Source organism: Lepidothrix coronata, unplaced genomic scaffold (assembly GCF_001604755.1).
Source record: "Lepidothrix coronata isolate B3197 unplaced genomic scaffold, Lepidothrix_coronata-1.0 Scaffold97, whole genome shotgun sequence".
Lineage (NCBI taxonomy): Eukaryota > Metazoa > Chordata > Aves > Passeriformes > Pipridae > Lepidothrix > Lepidothrix coronata.
In genome coordinates, this window is record NW_016690277.1 from 2374852 (window position 1) to 2394774 (window position 19923).

Sequence of the window (19923 nt, forward strand, 5' to 3'; positions counted from 1 at the left end):
CAAGGTCGATGAAAGCCAGATTCTAGAGGGAGACAACATGGGTAAAAAAAAATATCAATACACATGATATTTTAATACAAAATATTAGCTTTTTTCTTTTTTTTTTACACAAGTCAGTTTTTTTTTAAAATATAGAACCTTAGAAAATGAACAAATTGCTATCCACACACTATAAACACTTGTTTGTGCTCAGTTTGATCAAGTTATCAGAACAATTGAAACACCAGTCCATAGTTTAAACACTGCCTTGAAGTTGAATGAAAGCTATGCCGCACTGTGCGCTACCATTATTGTATGTACAGTGTGAAGCGCCTTCGGTCAGGTTTAAGAGTAGGAAAAACTGTTCAGTTATCAGGTTCTTTGTGCAAGGATTTCACGTTCTACTCGTGCTCATGACAGATCTGTGTTACATTGCAGTGGCACTGGTATGAGCAACCACATGTAATTCTGTGAATGTTCACTGGAAGAATGTCCGTTACATGTTCTGGAAGTACAGGTTCTTCAGCTAGACAAAAGAAAACTTGTTAGTTTAGGGGAAACACTAGCCTGATTAGCCAGGATTTAACAATGTCTAAGCACTGAAACGAATTTTGATTTCTCAAAGTTGAATAAAAGTCATTAACTATCACATTTTCATAGAGATTAACTGTGTAGCAGGTACATCTCAGGAATATTTGTAATTGCCCGTTTTTTGAACCCATAGAAAGGAAAAAATTTCCCTCTGAGTTGGAGGTCTTTAAAAGGTCTTGTTTTAGTAGTAAATCATCCACAAGTTGCAGGTTGTTAGCCAAGTAGATTTAGGATGATTTACTTGCATTACAGTAATTTACACAATTGAGCTTTAGGCATACAGTACAAAACTATGAACAAAAAGGTGAAGCAAACTTTTTTATTTATATTCAGGTAAAAACATTAACCTGATGAAGTAAATTATTGCAGATTTGAGAAATCAGCACATAAAACAGTTGGACAGAGCATTGCTTACAGGTGCTTTATCTGTGTCAAAAGACAAAGGCTGAACTGCTTGTTCCAAGCTAGCACTGGGGGGGAAGAAAAAAAAAGAAAAAAAAAAGAAGAAAAAACTACAAAATTAATCATGAACTTAGATCAAGAACAAGAAAACTGTTTACTCAAACAGGGAATGGAACAACTAATTTGTCTTTTAAAAAACTTTACATCAATTGGAAATGCTCTGGCCATACCACAATACACACTGGCCAGCCCAAGCTGTTGGACTTCAACTACATGAAAGAAATAATTCTTCCTCGCCTCCAGTAAGAGGCTTTTGCTGCCTGAATCACTGTGTAAACAGCTCTGGAGCGCCGACTGGTAACAACTGTCACCATTATAACCTACCACTACAGTAAAACTATGCTATAAGAAAGGTTCTACCTAGTTACAAAGGCTGAATTATATTGACAATATATATTTGATTTCAGTAAAATTTAAATTATCTTAATCAGAGAAAGAGGCACGGAGCAGTTAAATGCCCATGCTAACCAAAACATAACAATTGTTGAATGTTGCACACAAAAAGAACCAAGTGAATTGCACATCAGACAATACATGAGGATGGGTAAAATTAGAGGCAGGTGAGGGTACACAGAACTAGTCTACTAAACTAGATTCGTCAAATACATGTTGTGTTTTAATTTCTGTACTTATGTACAAAAGTTGTCTTTGGAGGAAAAACTTCAGACTTAGCTAGATGGATACACACAGCCCAGTATTAAACTGCACAGCGACATTTATTGTTCCAGCCTGGAAAAACATCCCTTTTTAAATTTCACACAGCAAAGCAAGTTAAAAACTTCACTCATCAAATAAATGATAATTTAAACAAGAACTTGCTAAAGAAACCTTGTCACAACAACTTTTAGGGCCTGATCACTTTAAGTCCATAGGGGCTTTTAATGAATATCAACCAAGTGTCTTTGTTTATAATCTGCAAGCCGTTTTTCTACAACAAGAAGGCGTAACACGTTTCCTTGACTCAGGTGATATATTTAGAAAAGAATCATGAGTTTCTCTTTTGCTGTAACAGGCAGACATTGCATTTTTCATTGTGATCAGGAAAGATGGAATGACTGCTGCCCTTCTCTTGCAGCTATCAAGAGTTTTTCACGCATTATCTCAATAGTTGAATAGTCCGGCAATTTGAGATAGTTCACACAAGTCATTACTGAGGGTAAGAAATCATCGGGATTCTCTGTAGACTCAAAAGTCTTGCGTACAATCGTCAGGGGAGGGTTCAAACTTCGAAAACCTGGTAATGAGAAAACACAGTCAGAATGAGGTTGCTTCTCTTGAAAACCAGCAGCACACACGGCACAGCTGAACTTCAGCTCCACATTTACAGCTTTGGGATATGGCTTAATAAGGCCACGCAGCAACCTAAAAAATACCTGAAATACTGTCTGTAGATTAGATTTCCAAGATGAATTTATAAAAAGAAATAAGTTAGATGAATCCACTCTACTTTTAATTGCGGTCTGTATATGTAAAACCCTATTCCAATCATAATATCTTAGACTTTGTTGGCTTCACACACATTTTAAGATTCTGAGGAATTATCTATGACTGTAATACCTTATTTGTTTTTCCTCCAGCTAAGGTTTTTATACTCTTAACCTTCAATTCTGTCTGCGCCATCTCTCCATAAAAGAGCTCTAAAAAAATACTTTAAAAAAAAAGTCAACTCTTCCCCCCACATCCCAAAGAATGTAAGTAATGGAACAGATGCATAAATTCTGGTTTTACTTGCCAAGGGTTCAGCTGAGAATACAGTAAAATGTGTATTCTACAATGGTCCCTAGCAAAGACAGCAAATTCCTCTGTTTTCCTCCCTGCCTCTCACCTGAATTCTGAAATTCAAAAGGGGGAGAAAGTGAATAAAATTAATACTATGCTAGTATTGTCTCCTTTCTAGGAAAGAGATTATTGTTTCCAGGTAGCAATGCATCATTTTGTTGACATAACTTAATGCACCTCTAGCAAAGAAATACAGTATTAGGAGCTTTTAGTTTTGTTTAAATTTCAAACTATTTTTTGCCCTCTGATAGGTTTTCTGGTAGCAAATTAAACCTGGAGAGCCAAATGAATAAAGTATCATGAGATTAACACAAAGGTTATGAAAATTATACCTGAAGTCTACCCAGTCACCTCTGAAATTAGAAATGTCAAACCAGTATGAACCTCTAATAATTTTTTTCCTACACTGAAGTAATCCACTTACTCTGAAATGCATTATTAATAGTGATTTCATATATAGCAAGATGTAATAAGGAAAACCTACCTCCTACAGGCAGTCTGGGGCTCCCCGTCACAAACTGAAGAAACAGTCTTTGCTGCTCACTGTCAAAACTACTGAGAATTTCAAACAGATACTTCACTGCTCGACTGAGGAGGGAAAAGAACCAAGATGACATTGCTTTGTTTATCGTTAGAATAATTGCATCAGATTCATATTCAGTGCAGTAAAAATATTTTCAAATAAATTTTATATAATTCCTTTAGCTTGAATAACAATATATCAAAGTTATTTAAATACAAATTTTCTACTGGTTTTGGCTTTTTGGGTTTTTTTGTTTGTTTGTTTTAACAAGACCAACCCCACGTTACCTGTCATGTGTATAACCGTGATCAGGCCTGCAACATTCCATTAAAGTCTTTGCATCCCAAGTGTCTGTTTTGCTGCCACACAAGAGCTGCTCCAACTATAAAATGAAACAACAAGGAGTAAGTGCTCCCCTTTAGAACTTGAGGCAGGATGATGAGTACTGTCTGTTCTAAACACTACTACAGTGCTCCACTTCCTGGGATGGTTTGGTGCAAAAGCAACTCTGTCACACCAAGCAATCCACCCAAATTCTTTGGATTTAACAGCTTCATCCCAGTGACTGTCTCATTTCCTCAGTCTGCCTTTGCACACAATCCACCACCATACAAGATGCAGAATCTATCTCTTAGAACAGAGACAGTCCTAATAAGCATTTTACACTGGAGAACAAAAATGCCATGAAATCTCACAATTTTTAAAGACATCTGGAGGAATGCGAAGAATAGAGTGTTTACACTCGCATTTTAGAACTGTGAGATCTTCCTTGAAAGAAAAAAGAACAGTCATTAGACAGAAATGGAACTGTCAGATAGCAGTTCTGTACTTCAGTTATTTTGCCTGTTCTGTCTATGGATTTGGGCAAGCAGAGGTGACAGGCTACAGTAGCCAAAACATTAAAAGTTTCTGCTGACATCCTTCAGGATACACGAGGAGTTGTAAAGCCCCAGTCTCAGTAACACCAGAGGTCTGACACACGGAGCTGTTTGGTCCATAAAAGAATTTTACAAGTTCTTTGTAATAGTTTAGGCATGGCTTTTAAAGAGGTTCAAATGGCTGGACAGTTATCAGCAACAGAACATGAGACCACACACGTGTATTCCATCAGGGAGAAGCTCTATCTCAGACTATTCCTGCGGCTTAAATTTGATCAACTGTATTAGTAGATTAGCAACAGACTATCATCTGCATTTTAAAATTCCAAGGGGAAGCAAGCATCAAACCATGCCAATGACAAGACAGAAGAGCATCACACATATCACAGAATGGACAAGTGGACAAATCAGAATAATCTGCCATTTTTACTTGCCTTGAATTTGTTGCAGGAAAAAAAAAAAGTGGTGGTGCCTTTGAAAGTAGTACCAACAGAGATGCATAAAGAATAATCACTAGAGTAGCTACAGGCCTCAGCTTTAGGAGACTCTTACATTGCAAAGCACCAAGAACATGAGAGTAACAGAGAGGCTTGGCTAACACACTGTTTCAGAGCATGCTTTAATGTTTTTTCTTGAAGTCAAAGGTATAAGTTTATAAAGGTAAAAAAACCCCTCAAAGTACAGTCTTCAAATAGACTCCTTAAAGGGAGAATAATAAAACATTCTCTCTTCTAGTCCAGACAACCATAATTGTGACTCAATTCAGTCCACTTAAGACTGCAAGCATTTTACAAGGAAATTTATATGATGGTGGTGAGAACAGGGCAAGACAAACTATCCTTATTCTTTACCCCTTCACCTGAATTTCTTCTTATTGTCTAAAGCTTTGTTAAAGAGCTGAATACTTTTCTTAATGTTTTCATAGAACATCTAGGTAGCATCCACATCTGTGGACAGCTATTCAGAGGTACTGCAATACAAGGAATTGGAGTATCCATGCCAACACAGAGAGCATGCATATATAAATTCAGGCACTTTTCTCAGAAAAGCCAGAATCACACAATTTTAAAGAAAATGGAGCTGCTCACAAAAGCATTAAATAAATGACCACTGAACACAGAAATCTTTAACATTTAAGTATGCAATTTCAGGGACACTGAGTTTTACTAACGTGCATTAGAAATGTAATGTCATCAACTGTCCCAGACGCCCATACACAGACAAGGTTATAAAAACCTCAGCAAAACCACATTCACCAACCTCCTCAGGGTAGAAGTATTGAAGATGACTGAGGGGAAAGACCGATTCAAATCCATCTCTGAAGGAGTCAAATTGTCTGGCAACACCTTCATTTAGTGCCCAGAATATAACCAACTGCAGGGAAAGGAAAAAAAAATAAAAAGGAAAAACCAATCAATTTGAATGTAGGAAGCATGGAATGACCACGACGGTACAAAAGGGTACAGCTGTAGAATCAAAACTCCAGAAGTCTCACCATACACTCACTGGAGGTTCAGCAGTTTGAACATGGATTTATGGAGCTGCTCTACAGCATTGCCTCATTCTGCTTTCATTCATAACTTAGATTACCCTAAACACGAAAGTCATGCAGAATTTAAACAATGTATTTGCCTTTGTTTTTAACTGAACAAATAAACAGAATTCAAAATAGCTGTTTAAAATGAACCTGCAAACCTGAACACTTAGTATTTTTAGAAGCCTAACCTAGGTGTTCTCTCTCTACACCACTTAAAATTCAGTAACTGAAGCAGAAGTCCGTAGGGCATCATTGGCTATTATATTAGTTCCCCCCACGGAAACATATGGATCCCTTTTCTAATATATAGTTTTTTTAAGTAATTCTACCCTGTTTGCTATATTAAGTAGCTTAATATTACACAAATACATGGGAACAAAAGAAATACCTTCATTTCAAGTTACAGGGACATGGTTAGGAATCATAATGCGAAAGGCAGTAAGACACCGGTCTAGGCTTTTTGAGTGTGATTCTTCTGTTCTGTTTTGGTTTTCTATCTGTAGTTACTCCCTCAATATTAAATTCACTTCCAGCGTGGACAGCACATACTAAAACAACAATCAGTGGGGGGAAGGAAGAGAATATGGCACAAACAAGATGAAATTTCCTTTAAATAATCTCCCACGGGAAGTATTGCTCTATTAAATTAAGAAATTATATTGTGCCGAGTTCAGATTCTTTTGTCAGTCAGTGCTTTTGGTGATTACATTTGCCTTACATACCCTCGACTCTAGCAGAAAATGAAGGCTGGTTGTAAAAGACATGTTGTCAACACAGAACTACTAGTTTTAAAACATGTTAAAAGCTCTGCCGTGTGATGTTGATTAAAGTTATCTGCATATGAATGTACTTAAAAACTCCACAGATATTGCTGGACTCCTGAAGCACCTATTTAACCCTTTCCCAGTAACTGAAGAGTTACTTGTTCCAGAAAACTCTCAAATACAAAAGCTCATTAGGATTTGTTGATAAGCTTTCCTACAGAAGGGACTGAATTTCAGTTGTGTAAGATACACACCCCTACTTTCACACACCACATTTTACTCCTGCAGAGGAAGGCAGGAAGCACCAGCAGCACAGAAAGCTGTTCTGTAACACAGAACATTCTATGGCTATTCTAACAGCAGACTTCCTTACCTAGAATTGTGATTACTTTTTATGACCAAGAGCACGTGGCAAAATTCAGCTGCACTGTATTTTTGCAGATTCAAAGAAAAGATCAAACTGCTAGGCAAAAAAAACTACACTACGGAAACTTTTTGTTCACAAATTTAGAAGCAGTAAGTTGGCCTCTTTCTCTGTAGTACAGGGGAGAAGGGGACAAAAAAAGAAAGAAAAAAAGAGAATAAAGTCTTTCACTATACTGGTAGCTGAAGTAGCTCTACTTTCTGATAAAGGCACCTCCTGTGGGAACTGTCCTTTTGGGGAAAAAAGGGAGGTGGAGGGTAGAATGACATGATGACAAGAGAGGCATGAAAAGCAACAGTAGGATATTCTAGCTTTATTGACCACTTTTAATGTTAATCCACACACAGGATTTTAATAAAAATAACATTTTCAAGAACAGGACAGCTGACCCACAGGGAGCTGTACAGGGCAGCTGATAAATAAACTGTTTCTAAAATGCAATTCATCATACTTGTGATACAGAGCACACTAGTCCTCTCTGAAATCTTTTCTATTTCCTTCACATCAAGTGTGCAATGCTATAAGGACAAGGACAGGAAAAACTGCACAGGTGTCCTTTAAGAAAATAGTTCCAAAAGTTGCTTAGAAAGAAGAGGAGGGCAAACTTTCTGTACTAATCTGCTTTTCCTTTACAATGCCAGAGGCCTGCAATAGGACAACTACAGGACACGTGAGTTGTCTGCAAGCCTTTCTCAGTGTATCAGACACCTGATACAAGCTACCTAGAAGAAAAATGACTGCAAAATGTATGAAAAACAGACTTGAATGAAACTTTTCTCAGTAAATAGAGAGACTGCTAACTCTGTTTCTAACCAACTGTGGTAGTTCATATCTCGTTCATCTGTTAAGTCTGGAAACAGCTTTATATCCAAATATATTTAATTTTGTAAGTGATTCTTGACCAGCAGAATTTGCTTTCAATAAATACATGAGAACTGGATAGGTAACCATTTTGAACTGTAGGATGAACAGCAACTGCTCAATATTCAGTGTAAGGATTATGGAATAACTTTGCAAAGTTCTCAGGTCACATGCAGGAGCTTTTATGACCCTTACTGAATTGTTTCTACCAAAACATCAAATGTGTTTTCTTAGTGCTTTAAAACTTCAGTCATCAGAGTGAAAGGGCAGCAAACCAACCTCTCAGGAAATGCATTATTTAGTAATTGGAATACCATGATCTTTACCTCCATCCCACTCAGGACTTCAGGGGATAGCACTGCGAAGTTCCTGCCTCTCCTCATCTCTTTTCCAGGCTGTTTTTAACCTATTCCTTTCAACACTTTCTTAGGGAGAAACAGTTTCCTACTTTTGTTCAGCAGCATCACCTTTCTGTTTTTCTATGCCTTCTGACACAGGAATAAATCAATACACAGGTGTCCTGTCAACTTATTATGGCAATATTTTATCTTTTCTTTACCTATTATTTTTTATGGTTTGGGGTTTCTTGTGTCTATATTTCATGGGGTTTATTTATTTGTTTTGGGGGGATAAACGGTTTTTTATTGCCTTTTTTTTTGACAAAACACTACTGCTGTTATTTTGACTCACAACTGAGCTGATGTTTTCTTTGAGCCCAAAAAAGTTACACTATTATTATAGCAATTCAAAGGCCATGGGTTAGCAGATGCTAAATTACTATTGCTAACAAATTCACTACTATAACCCAGATGTGGGAACTTGTTAAAGTGTTCTGAAAGTCCATCGCTGAAATGAGTCCACTTACAACACTTTCTCCAAAAAACCGAACTTCTGATGACTTAGTTTTTGTACTATAAAATTTTCAAGTCAGGTGCATTGACTAGGATTCAAACAGTTTTTCTGTAGTAACTAAATTGGTACAGAGAAGAAACGATCAGTAGGAAAATTATTGCAGTGCCTAGTTCATGAGAATGAACTGAAATATATATGGGAGCAAGAATAAAGAAAATTTTAGTCCTAGGTTTGCTTTTACATACTCTGAGATACTCCTCTAAATTGTGGATGGTGACCGGTGTATCTTTCCCCCCTTTCTTCAGTTCTATATTGGGAAACCCAGGAAGTGTGAAGTCCAGCCCTAGATCTTCCACTGAGCAGCCATTCATAGTCAGAGCCTCCAATGCATACTGTAGACTTTCTTTGGTCTAAAAAATTGGAAGTGAAAACCAATGAGAACAATTCATTCAAATTAACTCATCCAAAAGTTAAGCAGACGTTTCTATAAGAATATTACCATTAAAACTGTTACAGTACTCCTTGCTTTCCTTCCATAGTTTTCATACATAACAGTAAATCAAGACAAACCAAATAAATCAGCTTAATGGATAAACTGGAAAGATCATAGGAGTACACTTTTTTCTAGCAATTTCGGGATTACTTTGACTTCTTGCCTATTATGTATCTAGAAAATACTAGTGCAAGATAAGGAAGCGTGTAATAGGCTAAGGCTCTTAGGCTACGTGTTTGCCTTAGAACAGTTAATAGCATTCAGATTTGGCATGCATACTGACATTTTTCAGCCTTCATCCATCAGGTTTCAGGTTTTTCAAACTCTTGTTGGGAAATTAAAGGCGGTGACAAAGGAGAGATAGTGAGACAGTGAGGCGAAGAGGAACAAAGACCCACAAGCTTGCAATAACTTCACTAGTAACAAAGCAGATGTATTAAGAGTATAAATTAGGTTATTAACTGCTACCTTCTATTAACATTGGATGCTAGAAAAAGCATGCATGCCAAAGACCTTTCATCACTATTCTGCCACAGTGAATTGTACTATTTTCAGCTAAAAGTGGATAACCTTGAGAAAGACTTTTCTGTATGTCTGACAGAACCTGTACCCTCATGCATTATGACAGTTTACACAGTCCTGCATACAGCTCTTCAGGGCAGGAGGGGAAAATACCCCAACACAAAAGGCACTTCTAAGAAAACCTGAAAATTTGACTAAATCAACTAATAAAGCCAAACCTTTTGAATGTTCAAGAATCAAGGACAAATTTTTTTCCTCTGATATTTAAGTTGGTTAGTCTTTTCAAAGTGAACCAAAAAGAGAAGTTAGGCAAACACCTGACAGTTTTAGACATTTCTAGACTGTGTTTAATCACACAAAAGAATCCTATAACGTATTTCTCATGCTAGGTTTCACAGAAGATTGTTTTATAATTACTAGCCACTGATCCAATAACATTAAAACTACTTTGTATTAGAATTAAGTAATTATCACTATTATCATCAGTATTAAGCCCTATCGTACACTCTGAATTACTCCCACTTCATAAAATCCAAATGTGTGAAACTGCACTCTTCCATTCTTAGGGTAACTTTCCCACCTGTGTTTTATCCTGTTCAAGTCTTTTCTTTTGTCTCACAATATCTTCAAGGTGATATATTGATTTGGCTACTACTGGATCAATACTGAACAAGTCATGTGATGTCAAGGAAGTTTCCTGTCGCAGCATCCACTTATAAAAAGGAAGTCCAAGAGGAAGGTCCACCTGGAAAGAAACCAAAGCACTGAACTGTTTAGTATTCAACTGTCTTCCAAAAGTATATCTTTTGCTATCTTATCTCTTGACTGGACCTAGAATACTATTTACTATTTTGTCCTTCCAGCACACACCAAAACACCGTGTCTGATTGCTTTTGCCTCAGAAATTTACAGCTGAGAAAACACAACTGACTGCTTAGTGCGCATACATTAAAGCAATCAGCAAACTTGCAGCTGGGAGAACAATAAGCCCAAAACGATCTTGAAAGAAGAGTGGATAGAGTCTGCAACACTTGCCAGGTAATGCCTTTTCCTTTTTACACTATGGGCTCAAAAGCCACTGTAAAGATCTTCAACGTACACTACCCTCTCCCCCCTCAAAAGTTCAGCTGCATCCCTGTCCTCCTCCCCACCCTCCACCAAACTGCACTTAATTCTAGAGCTGAAAGCAATACCATTAAACTCTTAACGCTTTTATCGCTCAACACTCAGAATTACTATTTTAATTTGACCCCTTCAGAATCATATTTTATACTTTATTCTTACCAGTCTAAAATCCATGATTGCCTTGGCCATTAGTTTTCCCAGAAAGCGGAACTTCATTTTAACTTTTGCAATGTGAGCTGGCTTGGCTGTTCTACCAAAAGGAAGTGCAAAAAGGCCTTGAAGGTTATGTATATACTTGGTACCTTCCTGGCTTCCTGTTGAGGAAGGAAGAAAGAAAGAAAAAGAAAATGGTTCAGTACATACACATCCAGTTTCATTCCAGACTCAAGTCTGAAAGGGGCAGACAGTCATAACATAAAGCTTCTTATAAAAAACCCCCACCCAAACAAAACAAAACAAACAAACAAACTCAAAACCAAAACCCACAAAGATAATCACACTCTATCATGAGGTGTATTACCAGGACAAAACTAAAGTCAGCTTAGAATCAATTCAATATTAATCAATATTGGTAATTTAGACAGTAGAGCAATTACCTTTTGGATTGGCTAAAGTCACTTCTTCTCCCCTCCAAAGGCCCAAGTCTGCTCTCTGTAGTTCCTGAGATACAAGTGCATAGAACTCTAGTGTGGGGCCTAGGCCTGTGCCAACCTTCAGGGGAAGGAGGGTGAGAGGAAAGGAGGGGGAATGAGATAAATAAGTAAATAAATTAGTCCATTACATCAGTCTGAATATCAAAATCTTTACCTTATTTGCTATAAAGAAGACTGCACTGCAAAAAGCATCTAAGAGAGTGTAACTAGGCCAACATTTAAAATATGACAGAGGCAGCTTGGAAAGATCACATGTCAGAGGGAATAACAGTGGAATAAAAGTATTAACCACCTAATTATCATACTATAGAGGAAATGCACACAGCTGTTTGCTTAAGTTAGAAAAAAACGTGCTCTGCAGAATAAGATTGATTATGAAATTCAGATCAGAAAGACCTTCTCTAAGCAACTAAAAATAACAACCAAGTGGATTAGGGGTAATTAATAGATAAAATTCTGTAGCACCAGCAACATGAAGGAAGAAGAGTCTGACCACGTCACTCTAGGAAAGTTGTAGCTATTTTGCATTAATCTTCAGTAAAAAGGGGTTAAATTAGACTGCATTGATAGTACTTACTTCATTCTCATACTGGATTTCCAACATGGCTCTTGAACTGCCTAGATCCTGCATCACAGATTCTGCCTGTTTCAACAGCTCATCTCTGTTCACAGTGCGCTACACATTAAAGAAGTTTTAAGTAGTGAAATTATGTCTGTAAGTCCCAGCTCCCGAGGCAGTTACAACATGAAAAAAGTCAGTTATGCAAGGTTTTCCACCCCATGCCAATAGTTCCACAGTTCAACAATTTGTAAGCTTATACTTTGATAAAATAATTCTTGCTTCTATATGAAAACTGTTCAGAATTAAAATGTTCCATATAAAATGAAAAGCCAATGCCTTACAAGTGTGTCAGTATAACTAACAGGTACTACTCTTGCCAAGAATCTGGCAATAGGACTGTAACATACAGAGAAGTGCTGTCACATAATGTTATATACCTCAAACTATTATAGGGAGAAGAAAACAATAAAGATGCTGAAACCCAAACAGAAAACCCAACACCACCAGGATTCATACATGTTGGAAGTTATATTCTGTTTTAACTTGGTTCTCACATCTCTTGTCTTTTTTCCCCCACAGGTATTCAAGATCATACAGCATATACATATACATATACCTTATTTTAAGGTAACATCTCTCCAGACTCAAGGCAGGCATCCAAGACTACCTCAATTTAACACAGTTACAGCTTATTATGCTGTGAAAGGAGGTTTACCTTCCCCAAATATAAAGGCAGTATTTTTGTTTATTCAGGTAACACTTAAGGGTCTAAACCCTACTGCTTGAATTCTTCTGAAAAGTCAAGCAAAGCAGAGGTTTACAAGCTAATATGTAGAAATATCACTAAATTTTTCGTAAAACTCAGCATTCATTACTGGAGCATAGTTTCAAGAATCCTGTGAGGACCCCAGCTGAGGATGGAGCCGGCTGGGAGGGAGCACCGGCCATCCCGCAGCCCCTCCTGCCACCTCGTGGCCAGCGCTGGGAACACACTGAGCTTCCTGCTCGGGGGCTTTAGCGACTAAGAACCACCTCCCCTCACCACTATACCACCAAAACCTCCAGCTGCACAAATGAATCTCCCTCACATTTATATTCTTAAAGACGATGTAAAAATAAGCAGATCGTCCATTCCATTTGAAACAAGATATACCTACTTTTTTCCTGTCCAGCCGTGGTGCCACTCTGCTATCCTGAGAATCCGACTGATTGATTTCTGGATTAGTATCCAGTAGTCTTTGCATGGCTCGATCACGGTCAAAAGCGGTTACATAAAACAGCATTTGGCGGGTATCAAACGGAAAGAAAAATGGGCTGTAAGGAGCAATGGATTAGTTAGCTGTGTTCCACGTAGCATCTATGACTATCATTTAGTTTAAAACAAAACAGAAATGTAGTATGCCTGCAATTAGTGCTTTACTATACACTGTGGTGAAAGCAGCTTCCATGAAGGAAGCCTTCCAGAACACACTTTAGTTTTAGTTACAATGCTTACGAGCAAGAGTCTAAAGAAATGCAATAAACGAAGGAGCCACAAAAAAATTCTACCTCTTCTTGAAAAATAACTCAAAATACTTGAATGCCTTGGCTATGCAGTTTACATCAGAAAACAAAATTCCTTGTTCACAACTGTTTTATTTTTAGTAAGTCTAACAGATCAAGGATTTTACGAAAGTGGCTCCAACTCCTGTATTTGGCAGTGGGAAGGCATGAGAACCCATTTACAGCAGCACCAGTATTCTACCTTCCACTATTTCCAAAATATTTTAAATAATCTGTAAAAGACTACCAAAGAAACTTTTTATTTTAATTTATCACTTCCATTCTCAAAGGCATGTGTATGTTAACTGTAGTTCTCCATTGGCATTTAAGTGAAAAGGCAGTTTTATGGAACAAATACTGCTATAGATGTTTGTATAAGAATACACACTGACACTCATCATCTATTATCTGGAATGTTTATGAAGGACTTTAGAGACCTTATTTTAAAAATGAAAAGCCAAACAGATTCTCTAGAGTATGTATTTTCAGTCAGTTGTCATCAATGTTGCTGCAATTAACATGCTTGAAAAATCCAAGAATGTCAATTCTGGTTCCTCATTTTTTCAAGTGCAAGAGCTTTACAGCTTATACTCTGTATCGAGATACTAAAAAGTACTATGAATATAGCTTCATAAAAATTATCTTGAATATTTTATCAATAATGATAAACATATTTTCCTTTGTACCATATTGAATATGTCATGATAAATGCAGTGATATGGTAAAAATGCCATTAAGCAGTTTAACAGGAGAAAACCACCACTTGAATAAACAAGTACCATAATTTCAATGAGAAAACTTAAAATTGCTCAGAAACTCCCATAAGAAGTTGCCCAAACTTCGCAGCTAGTCTATCCCTTAGCAGGTGGTTTAAATTATGCAATATAGGTGTAAACATCCATAGGAGTGTCACTGATGTAACTTGGCAAGACTTCCGTGACCACATTTTACCCTCCTCTGGCTCTCAAGAGTTTTGTAACATGTGATGCACTTGTGCTGCCCAGTCAAGAGGCCTACTCAATTCAAATTAGAGACACTACGCAGCAAATCACCCATACCATGTTTTCCCCAGTTCTGTCAGCCAAGTCGGTATGTTTCCTGTCATAATGACCAAAGGATCCTGAAGCTGCCTGTTTGCTTTTGCTGTCAGTTTGCTGTTGATAAACTCCGAGGTTGGAATTATCTCCTTGCAGACTGCATTCTGTGTTAAAGAAAAGCAATGTATTTCTAGTTAGAGAAATGCTGAAAGAAGTACCAAGTCTTTATTAAGACATCTCTTTAATGCTTATAGTTTGCTTATCATCACAAGAAAAAAAAAAAACTTTGTCATTTTGGCCATCCAGAGTCTAAGCCATGAAAGAAGGACTCAGTAGAGTTTTACTGTTCATCTTCTTTTCAGGAATAATGTTGGATTTTGAACCTAAAGAAGGAAAAAGCACGAGAAGTGTGTCCAACACACTATAGAGAAAATATGGCCGATGATAAGAATTTACTGCCTTTGTCTTACCAGGAGTTAAGAGAAACATGCAAGGGAAGATTACAGTAATAATTTGCATTATTCCATCGTGTTGGGGGGCAGCAAACAGGGGAAGAAGGTTATTTAAGGTGTTTGAGGACAGAACCATCTGTATTATTATGATGAAAGGGATTTAAAAAGTGCTCTACTCACATCATACAAGTAATACCAGTATCGACTGATAGCATGTAAAACTCTCAAAAGAAGAATAACATCTAATGAGGGATCTTCAAATGTTATATTTTCAGGTGGAGTAGATATGAGGTAAATTTCCAGAGGATTTAATACCGAAGGGCATACACCATCTAGCAGGAAAAAAAGAACATGTTAGCAAAACAAATCAGTTAGTGGTCTTCCTAAGATTTTTATTAGGAGCCTAGGTAGTATTAGTCATGGCATTCCCTTAGCTACAACAGTTTAGTTAAACAATTCAGTAAATATCTTATTTTTAGTTTTAATACACAGATTAATATATGCTTACTATTCTTATACTATGCTTGCTTTAAAAGAAACACCATGGTGTCTGTAAACATTCCTGTGAAATTTCTGCAAGGAAGGGGAGGAAAGCTAACATATTAGCAAGGCAACACACTCACCATGCCACAATTCATCATGTTTTTTAGAATTTCTAGGGGAGGTTTTTGTGGGAGCAGTTTGTGCTCTTCCTCTTTTACCACCAACACAGTCCTTATTACCATCTTCGTCCTCCCGCACAGGTTTGTACCTAAAACATAAACAGAAGTTAAAAATATGTTTTTGAAATGCTAACTAACATGGAAATGAAAGCACTTACGAAAGTGTTAGTTCTTTGATTACCAGAATTCTACTTGAATAACAGTTAAAAGCAGAAAGGCAAGAACACTTGCATTTGGATATGATCCAGCCTTTGAAGGTAGGCCCTCAGAAGCAAAGTTTGTCATGAGGGAGAAAAAATGGGGACCCTTCGGCTCTGTGAACTGGAAGGAGAGAAGCAGAAGGTATAGACAAAACCCCAAAGTGACTGGGGTTTGGGAGAGTGGTGGTGGTTTTTTTTTTTTGTTTGTCTACTTTTTTCTTTAGCACATTTTAAGACTAGAAAAAGACACTGCTGAACACTGAAATGTCAGGCACAGTTGTAGGTCAGTGCTCCTCTCAAAGTATGGCCAGAGAACACATACACCTGCACCCCAAGCATATCAGGAAATTCAAAGGTCCACAGTTATGGAAAGAAAAAGAAGAAAGACAGCTATATTCCAACTTTCTTGATGTATATACATTTAGGAAACTGCAGAAGTTATTCCCTGATTTCTCTAGGCAACTTACCAAATGGTATGTGTTTTTGTCCAAATCCCAGCTCTTCCTAATGGGTTGCTTTCATCATCTGTAGATTCCCTCTCCTCCTCAGATTGCAAACTGTACTGCCTGACTGCCTGATACACAGTCATATTGTATGGCAGCAAGTGATCTCCAATGTAAAACTGCAGTCTATGTCTCACATTCCCTGAATTTAAGAATTGAGCAGCCTGAACAAAACAAAAAAAACCCCGTACAAGTTAGGAAGCTTGTTGCACAGCTTTTCTTTTTAAGCTTCTCCCCACACTTCTCCCTCGCCTTGCTCCCAGACCAAAAGCTTACCAAAGATTCATCTATTTCTTCATCTGACCCATCATCATCACTATCTTCATCATCTTCTCTAACTCTTCCATAGCCTGAGGCAAGAGAGAAGAAAGATTTCCTCATTAGCTTTTTTACATGAAACATGACAATGCTCTGATACTCTGACTTTTATAAATTCCACTGCTTAAAATCGTTCCAAAATGCATCAATTAAAAACAGTAAGATTCAGAAGTGCTAGAACAAATTTCAGCATCAACATCTGGCATCAAAACTGCCAAGCTACAGCCAGTTTGACAGTAAAGTAGATTATACTTCTGTTAGTATTTTCACTGAACTGTTTACAACATGAAACAATTTGTCCCAGAAAAGGGAAGATTTTCTACAGTCTTAAGTCTCCTCCCTGTGAGCAAGATATATTTATTTATAGGTGCCTCCCATTTGTCTTCAGTGTAATCCCTCACAGGTTTTTATGAGCTCTACACTGACTGAAGGAACTATTTCAAAAAGCAAAACACAAGTTACTGTATAATATATAAATACCTCTAACTACAAGGTATCTTTCAATGGCTTGTACCAAAGCCAGAGGATCAATCTTCACAGGTCCACCTTTCCACTGTTTCACATTAGCACAGTCTGGATGTCTTTGCAGTTGGCATTTTAACTGATGTGTATTGAAGAATTTTAAAGCTTGGGATCCTCTGTTAAGAGAAAAACTCAAAATAATTTGTGAAAAAAGTTGCTACACAAAGAATCTAATAACTATAATTGCATTAAAATAGGCTTATACATGCATTTACAATTTCACTGGTTCAGTGTATTATTTGTCAAGACTATTTCTGTAAAAATAACTTACTACAGTTTGGATAAATAGATTAAAAAGTCTTCTTCTACAAGAACACCAGAATTCAAGTTGGACAAAATCTGGAAGCTACACAGATTAAGAGAAAGCCTAGCCTGAGGTCTGATTACAATATGGCCATCTCTGAAATCTGCAGTTGTTCAGATTGTCAGCTGATGCCACATGAGATTTAGAGCTGTGTTCTCCTGCAGTGCGATAAGCAACAGAAATGGGCATTTCCTTCCAAAATGCAAGTATTCATTTATGGTTTTTTTTTCAATAAGGACCTGAATTTTAATGTTAGTTAGATTAATGCTACAGTCTGAGGTTCCAATTCATCTAATATAATGGATGTCATGTCACCATTAGTGACAAAAAATCCACACTAATTTACTACCTGAGACATAGAAGACTTTTGGCATTTCTAAAAAGAAGAGCTTTCAAAAATTGATGTTCAATGCTCCTCCTCTCCTAATTTCTACATAGTCATAAGAATATGTCTACAATCAAACTGAGCTTTTAGCCAGCACCAAAAAATACTTGCAAAACTTCTTTGCAACTTGTACTAAAATAGATTTCCTAACTGTGATATAAAAAATGAAAGCTAGTGTTGATATACCGAAGAAAAGCATAGATAAGAAATTGTAGAAATAGGTCTTTAGTCACTTAAATTTGTTACATAAAGCACAACTAACAAGCTGGATTCCAAATTTATTCTCTATCTTAAGACTCAGGGCAGGTCCACAGCTATTCTAAACTATGTTGACAGCCAAGAGTTATCACTCAATCCATTATCATGCTAGAGAACAGAACTTACATGAGTAACAAAGTTTAGCACTGTAATACAAACTCTGCAGTTTAATGACTTGGCTAAAAACATCAGTGTCCCAGCAATAAATAGATGTTTTCTTCCCAGTGTTTGTTACATGGAGACAAGGAAGACTTTTGAATTTTTAAAGCTTTAAATTTAGCGACTGCATTTAAAATTACACATCCGCCTCCAATCTAAGTGAGAGAAATTTCACGATGGTAAGCAAATCTTTGGTTAACTATTCCATCTTCCACTGAATAAGAAAGCCAACTGTGTAATCACTTCTGTCTTCAACAGGGTCAGAAGTTTCTATTACTTCCATTACCTCTTGGAGCGTTTAGTGTTGTTTAAACAAGTTCTGGAAAACAAAAGCTTCCAACAAAACTGTTACCTGAGCATTAATCCTTACCTGCTCCCTGTTCCATTTCCACTAGGGAAGTCATGCACTTTAACAGGGAACTGTTCCATCTGACTGAGGCAGTTGTTCATTTTATGGACTAATGCCAACAAAGGTGCATTTTCTAATGGCTCTAATCTTCCAAGGGGCTCTTCTCCAGGAAGCTGAAATATAGTCCAGTCTTTTAATTATGTGCCTGAATTAATCCATTTTAAATAATTTATACCACAGATTATTTTAAAAAAGGGATATTAAGAATCACTGTTCTCACTGAAAGCATCAGCAGTATCAGGAATGACTAGATGACACATCACAAGACTATGAAAGATCTGTTTCAAAGAACATACTTTTCTCTCCTAGTTTCAATTGAATAGCCCTACAGATTTTAAGCATTCACCCATGAGCAATAAGCTTTGTGGAATTTGTAGTTAGCTACCTTCCTCTCTTCCACTTTAAATTTATTCCTTTAAAAACAGGACACTAGTTCCTTGCAGTATTTAGGACTAAAGAGAACAAGTGATAAGATTACTATCCAAACTCTTTCCATATCAACTTCTTAGAAGACAGAAACAACTTGTAAGTTGTTCAAGACTCAGTTAATTGGCCATTTTGGAACTTTTTCCACTGCTGTGTGAAATTCTCTGTAATTACAGGGTATTTGAAAAAGTTCATGACCTATAAAGACTTAGAACCATGTGAAAGTTATAGTGCTATACAGTTTAGGCATAAACAAACATTCCTTCTGTACTCTATCTTTAAATAAGGTCAACACTGAACCTTCTCAGATGGTTTTTTGAGAAAGAAAATTTGAGAGAAAGACAACTAAGAATTCCAAGACAAAAACCAAGAAAACTTACCGGAGAAGAAAAAAATACATGAAGAAATCTTTTCAATCTGATATCCCTGCTTACAGCATCTTTTTCACTTTTAGATGTCAAATAAAGCAGCAGTTGTTTAACAAACCCACTATGCTGGATTTCAAATGAGGAGACATCGGACTCCGAGACAATGCTACGGATTTCTACAAGGCACTCTGTTCCACCATCCACCTGAGAAACAGGAAGGTAGTGTTTTACTATGCAGGTACTAAGGGCTTAAGAAATACTATTTTTCCTTCTACTGCATGGAACAGCTCTAAAGGGAGGGGGGAAAAAGGGAAAGTCCGGAGTATATCGTAACTTAATACAAGCAGATTAAGTATTAATCTGCTTGTATTAA

At 37.0% G+C, this 19923-nt stretch overlaps 1 protein-coding gene across 9 annotated transcripts in view; it reads right to left on the reverse strand.

Annotated features, from left to right (window-relative positions):
* Positions 1-780: 780 nt before the first annotated feature.
* Positions 781-19923, reverse strand: part of TRIP12 (thyroid hormone receptor interactor 12) — an 80841-nt gene continuing 61698 nt past the window's right edge. For 5 of the 9 annotated variants that reach the window (XM_017822278.1, XM_017822280.1, XM_017822286.1 and 2 more), the window contains 18 exons: positions 19563-19754; positions 18718-18869; positions 17200-17372; positions 16678-16751; positions 16366-16565; positions 15660-15787; positions 15217-15368; positions 14606-14748; positions 13163-13319; positions 12021-12119; positions 11387-11501; positions 10950-11104; positions 10246-10410; positions 8896-9060; positions 5473-5586; positions 3622-3716; positions 3296-3399; positions 2070-2266 (listed from right to left, as the gene is read on the reverse strand). In XM_017822278.1, coding sequence (XP_017677767.1) covers positions 2070-2266; positions 3296-3399; positions 3622-3716; positions 5473-5586; positions 8896-9060; positions 10246-10410; positions 10950-11104; positions 11387-11501; positions 12021-12119; positions 13163-13319; positions 14606-14748; positions 15217-15368; positions 15660-15787; positions 16366-16565; positions 16678-16751; positions 17200-17372; positions 18718-18869; positions 19563-19754 — 2580 coding nt within the window. Of the gene's footprint in view, positions 2267-3295; positions 3400-3621; positions 3717-5472; positions 5587-8895; positions 9061-10245; positions 10411-10949; positions 11105-11386; positions 11502-12020; positions 12120-13162; positions 13320-14605; positions 14749-15216; positions 15369-15659; positions 15788-16365; positions 16566-16677; positions 16752-17199; positions 17373-18717; positions 18870-19562; positions 19755-19923 lie in introns of all 9 variants that reach the window. The other 4 variants (XM_017822285.1, XM_017822287.1, XM_017822282.1 and 1 more) reach the window with 2 other exon arrangements.